Source organism: Zea mays, chromosome 1, assembly GCF_902167145.1.
Source record: "Zea mays cultivar B73 chromosome 1, Zm-B73-REFERENCE-NAM-5.0, whole genome shotgun sequence".
In the NCBI taxonomy this organism is placed as follows: Eukaryota; Viridiplantae; Streptophyta; class Magnoliopsida; order Poales; family Poaceae; genus Zea; species Zea mays.
The window spans coordinates 213,376,528-213,384,468 of NC_050096.1; the positions used below are offsets into that span (position 1 = coordinate 213,376,528).

Below are 7,941 nucleotides of genomic sequence, written 5' to 3' on the forward strand. Positions count from 1 at the left end.
TTTCAGATAGGGATGCTATTTGATGATGTGGATGTTGTGCAGGACATTTACAAGGAATATGCACATAATATTGGTTTCTCTATTCGTAACGAGCAACAAAGGTATGATGACAATTGAGTGGTTCAGTGGAAACGGTTTTTGTGTGCAAGAGAAGGATATTATGTTAAGAAAACTAAACCCAATGATCCTGCTGATGAGATGTGTAGAATTAGAGACTAGATGTGGATGTCAAGCTTATATATATGTCAAACGTACTAGTGAAGGCAAGTATGAAATTGCAGCACTATATGAGGGGCACAACCATGCCTTTGTGACACCCAGCAAACGTCATTTGCTGCGTTCAAACCGTCGTGTTAGTGAGAAGGCCGAAACAATGCTCTTTTAACTGTCATAAGGCAAGCATCGGAACATCTCATGCATACAGACTACTGCAGGTGGGAGCGGGAGGCTGGGAGCAGCGGCGAGTTGGGGAGGTCGCGGCCCGGCCAGGAGCAACGGCGAGGTGCCGTGTTGGGGAGGGCGTGACCCATCCGGGAGCGACAACGATTTGGAGGTCACCGATGAGGAAAGCGATGGGCAAAAGGAGAAATGAGATTAGAAAGGGGCAAGGGGTTAATAGAGAAACAACCATCGATGGTGGAAGGGGCCTTTGTGCTAAAGAAACAATTTAACATTGATGACCATCGAAGGCACAAGAACGACCGCTTGCACGCTTGTAAATAAGATTGCACGCTTGCATAGCAGTTGACACCTGATACTTATGCACATAAACAAGGCTTATTGTTTAAAATTGAATAGAAAGAGATTTAATTTCCTTCAATTATCTCCGATCTTCATGTAACTGAATAAGATCTAAAGAAGATTGGACCCCTTGTTGGGCGAAGGCGGACCACCCCTCGCTCAGGTCATTTATAACAATAGGAATAAATCATTATAGAGAAGCGAAAGCCCTAAGATGGAGGGAGCGTTCAAGTAAGGCGAAGGCTCTGCCGGTTCCCGGCGCGGCCAGGAATGGCGAAGGCCTCAAGTGACTTCCGAAGACTCGGCGCACGGAACACGGGGTCCACTATCGCTATCCGCGCTTTGTTGTCAAAGCGGGCCCGTGTAAAACCGTCTTGGGCCGCCTGGTCCCACTTGTAAGCTATAGTGTAGGTAGAGTTAATGGTGTATTCATCTGTGGTGTACCTAATCACACTGTAATGACCTACAGTAATCCTTTGGAGGGGAATATTTAGGGATAACGTAGATAACCAGGGGCATCATTGTATTTACCAAGGTGAGACCGCCCCCTGTTTCTGGTTACCTATAAATATCCCCGTACTGTACCATAATACGAGAGGCTGAAAAAACACTGTTGCTCTAATACACCGCGTTGACAATCATCAAATCATCCATGTTCTCCAACTGTTTGGATTTGCTCGACCAAGTGTCAGCAAGTTCCAACACCCCTAATAGTTAAATTTATTTAAATAGAATAGAATTCAATATTTATACAACGAACAAGGCCTCAAGGAGTTGGGACCTAACACCGGTCTGAATCATTCGTTATTCCTCGTCGAGTCCAACTTTTGAAGGCTCGACGGGGTTAGAGAAAAGGGCCACGAAAAGCCAAGCAAAACCCATCCATTTTTCTCTCATTCACACGGGCATCATAGATTAGTTAGTTCGGCAGAAACCCAACAATCATTGAGCAGAGCAAGCAAAGCAGCACGGCAACGAGCACCACATGATCATGATTGATGATTGTAGCTCCGGAACGTCCTCTGTTTGTTCAATATGCCAGTATTTTATTTTCAGAGAATATCCCCATTACCAGCGATTTATTCGGTGGTTAAGCTTGATCAGTTTATTCAAATGGGCCTATGTAATTATGCGGAGTCTACAATGACGAGAAGAAACAACGAAGAATTAAACAAGCAAGCACGGAACTGTTCACCGCCTCATGTTAACACATTAAGAGTGACATGTAATGTTCAAACTCTTCTAAAAAAACAGAGGAAAGGTAAAACTAATAAAAGACGATAGACTATGTACTCATGAGCCATATCCGATGGCAGATCAAACTGCTGACGCTGTAGAAAGTCAGTATCATACTGACTCTTCTGTGAAGTGAGAAGTACTCACAACGCATTACTCCTATGGCATGTACATCAGCCCAAAACGATTACACATGTATTCAAACACTCTTTTATTTCAGAACAAACAAAAAAAAACAATGTTCTTTTCCTCTACACGAAGGAATATCTAATTAGCAAAGACGTACTTGCGCCCTTTTTTCGTCCAATAAAACAGACATGTGCCTATGTTACTTGCAAGGTAAAAAGGAAAAAAGGAGGGAAGAAATAATGCAGATACCAAGTAGTTGTAACTCTACAGCAATACTGAATAGAAACCTCAAGTCCTAGCTCTGTAATAATAATGCAACTGGAAGGGTTGTTGGCCAGGGAGACAACTAGATACTGAGATTATAGATATAAAAAAATTCCATATACGTATGCCAAACGATACATGTCGCCTGTACATATGAATATGATGGCCTGTTCGTATCAAAGTATACGATGACAAATCTTTCAGCATACATAATTGCATTCTTGAAAAGATCACGAACATTATAGCTCAAAAAGGCAATCAGCTGGTAGGGCTTCAAATTTCATCAGTCCCCGCAAGGTTACACGTATGGCGCATAACACATGATCTCTGATTCCATAGTATACTTTTATAAATTACATCATAGTCATAGGCAATGCTGGATCATGTGATTCCAGAACATAATATATACAGCAATATGGACAGGCTGTTTCCAGTTACACGCATTGGTACGTCAATGGAGAGTGCAATAGAGTAATTTCTTGTGCCTGATAACAACACATAAAAAGCTAATACGGATTCATGACATGTTATTTATCGCATAACTGTAGAAGGAAATGGAGAGTGCAATAGAGTAATTTACAATGTGGTTTTTATTCTTGGGAACAAGTATATGTGTTTTTCAAACAAGAACAATGGAAAGCATGGCATTTCAGACTTGTTCTTCTTATTATTTCCTTAATAGTTCCATCTGTTTTTTTCCTCATAAATAAGCACAGCTTTGACATCCATGGTCCATCCAAAAAGAAAAAAAGGGCAAAACAAAATGATCTGGACATAGAAGACCTCTCTTTTGTACCTTTTTCTCAGTATGTTATTTCTAGTATCAACTTTCAGGGTCAGGGACCACGAACTCAACTAGTAAAAGAGGTCTTTCAAAAGGACAGCATCCCAAAGTGGTGTGTGCAGGGAAAATAATTGCACAATAAAAAATTTGAAACATTCCTGCCAAATAGCATCTATTTTCTAACTTAATGATATACTAAAATAGCAACAAAGTGTAAATCTTATGGAGGAATCAACAATGCCACTTTAACGGTTCATCTTTATATTAGTTTTGACAACTGAATAGAACTGTGCCATGGAGAAGACTTGAAGTTTTCTTTTGAATTTGCAACAGCGTGATATTATCATATTACAAAAATATGTGGTACATGAGAGTCGTAGAAATCTTTTTACATCTAATCCACAAAGCGTAGACCCATTTGATAATTGTTAACAATGAAAAGGGTAACAGAAGCTGGTGCAAAACAGGGGCAAAAATGCCATGGGTTCCAACTATCCAACGTTGCTGAAAGAATTTTCTATATGGACATGCTACTTGCAAAATTTATATAATTATAGTGTACCAAATGAACACCTTCTCTTACAGAGTAGGGATCACTGGGCCGATTGACAGCTTCAGAAAGATCCCAAAATGTATTCATATTTGCCATCTCTGATTGAAGACCACCAAATTTATACTCACATCTATCAGGACAGAAGAAATCGAGCCCAAATACCAGAACCAGCTTCTTTGTGAAGAATAAAAGAATAAATAGCAACATCAGCCAGTTGAATACCTGAGGTAAAAGTCCCTCATCCATGTGATTTCCTCCTGTTATGTGGGGAAGGAGGAACACCTTCAAAGAAATCGCTCACAGCTATCTCAAGGTCCTCAACGGAGAACTTAATGTAGAGCTCTGGATGCTTCCCGTTCTCTATATGATGTCGAAATCTGCCAAGGAATGACCGGTATGCTGGCAGCAGCTTCTCAGCAATTGAGATCCTGAGCTCCTCCCTCAGCTGGTTGTCTGGCACACACCACCCTGACTGCACCCTATGCGCATCCTCAAATGCAGCATTGAAGGACTTGAACCGCTCCCGCAGTGCCGACTTGGATATCCCCGACGAAAAGCCACCACTTACATGGAGCCCCTCATCACGCAAACAATTCAAGATCTTCAACCATGAGGTGCGCTGGTAGTTTGTGGCCGCCATTGTGAACTTGGTAGTAAGCCGTTTCAAGTAATTATCACCGATCATGCTCCAGAGATCTGGCGAATCTTTAACCTTGTGGACAATGTAGTGAACATTGTTCATCATGAACAGATGCGAGAGAGCTGGATCCTTGTAGAGTGCCGCCTTGCCCTCCAGGTTGTGTTCAAGAACAACAATGATCCAGACAATGTGAGAGGCAAGCGGTAACTGGTTCTCAAGCTCAGGGAGCTCGAGGTCGGCCAAGGACGGCGCGAGCTCATTGCCCTCAGCAGAAAGACGAGCGCTAGCTGATGGACGTGATATGATCAGCTCGGAGAGCGTGACCTTGTAGTCGCAAATGAGGCTGCTATAGTTCATCACATACCGAGTGAGCGGGTGGATGGTACCGCCAGGCACCGCGGTCTTGGGCGGGTCGCGGAGCACGGCGTTCTCGAACTCCGAGAGTATCCCTCTCACGGCATCGGCGAGGCGAGACCGGATCTCAACGGCCTGCACGTATATGGACTCCGCGACCTTGGAGGCGGCGAAGATGTCGGAGACGTCGGGGAGGAGGTCCGAGAGCGCGTCGTGGAGGTCTATGATCTTGAAGAGCTTCTCAGGGGAGCGGCGACCGATGCTGATGGCCTCGGTGAAGCCGAAGAGCTGCAGCGCGGCGCCCTTGACGGCTTCGGCGAAAGGGATGTCGTGCGTGGCGGACGCTGAGGCGGCGGAGATGGTGGTGGTGGAGATAGGAAGGTCGTGGAAGATGTGGAAGCAGAGGCGGCGCTCGCTGGCAAAGACGCCGCGGACGGCGGCGCGGGCGGCGCGGATCCATCGGCGGATCTTGGCCTCGAGCGCGTCCCACTCGAGGCGCTGGACGTCGCCGATGCTGAGGCGCTCGACACCGAGCCGGCGCAGGGAGGCGTCGACGGCGGGCTTGCGGACGGAGGCGTACACCTGCGCGCACTCGCGGCCGTACCCGGCGGCGGCCATGCGGGACGCGATGGCGCGGAGGTCCGCGACGGCGTCGTCGGGTAGCAGGTCGATCTCGCGGATGCTCCGGAGCGAGCGGTAGGCGGTGCTGCGGCGGCCGATGGAGGAGGACACGGAGTCGTCCTCGTCAGCGGCGGGGAGGTCGGCGGAGGAGGCCGAGTTGGTGCGGTCACTGTTGATGGAGAGCGAGCTGAGGTCGGCGAGCGCCTCGATCTCGAGGTCGAGGGCGCGCGTCGACAGCACGTGGCGGAACTCGTCCTCGAGCCGCGCCATAGCGACCTGCACGGCGCCGCTCGCCGCCACCGAGGACGACGAGAGGCGGCGCGGGCTGCCGACTGCCGCGGGCGACGGCGGCGCGAGCCGACGCAGATCGTCGACGGCGCGGAGGAACCTGTCCGCCTCGGCCCGGTCCCCGCCGCCGTCGAACAGCATCGGCTCGTCCGCGCCGGCGCCCGCCGAGGATGAGTCCCACCGCATCACCACCCGCTCCGCCGCCTCCAGCTCCGCGGCCGATCCGTCCATGGCTCGGAAGCTGGGTTGACTCCTCACCTTCGCCACCTCCTCTTCCTCGATCCGAAGCTGGCCTGGCTGGCTCTGGCGCGGCGGCGCGAATCCGGGAAGCCGCACGTGTGGGCGCGCGCGTGTGATTGTGCGCGGTGGCGCACGGGGAAGGGGCCAGACGGGGAAGTGATATAGAAGTGGAGGCGACCGAGGAGGCGAAGCGAGCTGGCTCCACTCTGTGCTGCTGCTCAGCTCCGGTCGCGCGATACAGGCAAGCGCAAGCCTCCGTTCATTTCTGCGTGCTCGCGGTGATTGTGAACTTCTTTTTGTTTGGACTCGCGACGACCAGGAAGCGAGAGCTACGAACCCACGACATTTCCAATTTTTCCTTTTCTTTTATCCAAAAAATCTTACTTCTTTATATTATGTAGTAGCAAAGAAAATAGCTAATTGCTTATTAATTATGCAAATTGTTTCCGAAGAGAGGACATTAACAACCAGCGTCAAAGTTCCCCTCCGTGGTACTCACTCCATTTAAAAAAAAAAGAGACGCAATTCCAACCAAAAAAAAAACTAAGTCAAACAATTTATAATTATTTATATCAAAATACATTAATGAGTAATATACTAACTAAATATGATTTTATAGTATACCTATTTGAGTTATATATATATATAACTTTTTTTTATAAATTTACTTAAATTTAAGATTGTTTAACTTCAATCATATGTAAAATTATATATCTTTTAGGATAGAAGTAGAAGTACTACAATATAGATTATTATTGTTGACGCCTTTTTGGATCCATCACTAAACGAACTCTAGAGCGTGCGCGAGGCATACAGGACCATGGAGTTCTCTCTACGGGAGCGCGGGCCATCTGCAATAGGTAGTTAGATCGTCCACGACTTACGCAGAGAGCTCCGCTCCTCCTCTACAAGCGTGCAGACCGTCCGCGTGTAGATGGTGAAACGTCCGCGATGGCCCAAATCCCCAAAAGGCTCCGAGAAAACCAAGATCTCGCCTCTCAAGAGGGACCCCGTAAGGGAGGAGAGATCTTAGAGTTATTTTGGTGTCAGCAAACCACCCAAAGCTCCCTAGACGACGTAGAGACAAATAGAGGCAAATATTGGAGATAGGGAAACTACAACTAGGGCTAAAACTACTCCCAAAGCTAATGCATATGGTAAATAAGATAGATTAATATTTGGTTCGATTGTTGGATTATTCAATCGGCCGTATCCCTTAATATATAGAGAGGGAAGGTCATGACTTCTTTGAGCACTCTCCTAATCTCTCCACCATTGCCTCGCTCCACTTGTTGCGACTTCCTTGGGCACTCTCCTGATCACAAGGGGTATGGTGCCTCGACGTCTCCACCCATAGAGTCATTGTCTCCTGCCACGTCGTCTTCGACGAGTTTGACTTCCCCTTCTACGCTTCCTCTTCCACTGCCTCCTCCTTTAAGTATGACACCGTCCTTGAGGCTGACTCAGTGGTTCCTCGTCTTGCTCCCTCGCTTCTTGCACCCAGTGTTGGTTCGCCCCCCCCCATCGTGCCACACATAGCCCCAACATGTAACACCCCATCCACTCCCAGACCGGTGATACTTACTCCTCGCAGGTCTCTAGGATTATATATTGTCCCCACAGACCAACACGAGTCTTTTGTGCGCACTTTGTCCTCACTCATGCGCACCCGAGAAAGCTTCCCAGTCGGTTACCCATCCCAAATTGCTCCAAGGCAAGCACACTTAACTTGGAGGTTCTTTCGAGATAGGCTTCCGAAAAAGAAGATGCACCTTGTTGATATGAGTACTCTATTAATTCTATTAAACCTTGGGCCACGATATCACCATCCCCTAGGGCTAGGATATCACAATCCACCCCTTAGAAGACAGATGTCCTCGTCGGTCAACCCCAAGCCAGGAACCTCCCCTCTTGGCCACGTCTGTGTGTTTAGTGTCGTCATATGCCATGCCATGTGACCACTCCAGGCCCACATGCGCCATATACCCGAACCCCTAACCCACACACGCCCATGAAACCGCGAGGGTCGGCTCTGATACCACTTGTAACACCCCGTACACTCTCGGACCGGTGGTACTTACTCCTGGTAGC

At 47.8% G+C, this 7,941-nt stretch overlaps 1 protein-coding gene across 3 annotated transcripts; it reads right to left on the reverse strand.

Moving 5' to 3' along the window:
• Window positions 1-2,609: 2,609 nt before the first annotated feature.
• On the reverse strand, window positions 2,610-6,131 carry LOC100279383 (exocyst subunit exo70 family protein D1). 3 transcript variants are annotated; one of them, XM_008674404.3, is made up of 2 exons: window positions 3,930-6,131; window positions 2,610-2,855 (listed from the first exon to the last, which is right to left on the reverse strand). In XM_008674404.3, the coding sequence occupies exon 1, from the start codon at window positions 5,839-5,841 to the stop codon at window positions 3,946-3,948; it is 1,896 nt and encodes a 631-aa protein (XP_008672626.1). In that variant the 5' UTR covers window positions 5,842-6,131; the 3' UTR covers window positions 2,610-2,855; window positions 3,930-3,945. The 3 variants fall into 3 exon arrangements, with proteins under 3 accessions (XP_008672626.1, XP_008672628.1, NP_001145869.1); XM_008674406.3 differs by having other exon boundaries at window positions 2,610-2,876; NM_001152397.1 differs by lacking the exon at window positions 2,610-2,855 and having other exon boundaries at window positions 3,691-6,096.
• Window positions 6,132-7,941: the final 1,810 nt, after the last annotated feature.

Bases quoted from the DNA above. Each gene is read 5' to 3' on its own strand.
- LOC100279383 (XM_008674404.3), bottom strand. From the start codon at position 5,841: ATGGACGGATCGGCCGCGGAGCTGGAGGCGGCGGAGCGGGTGGTGATG.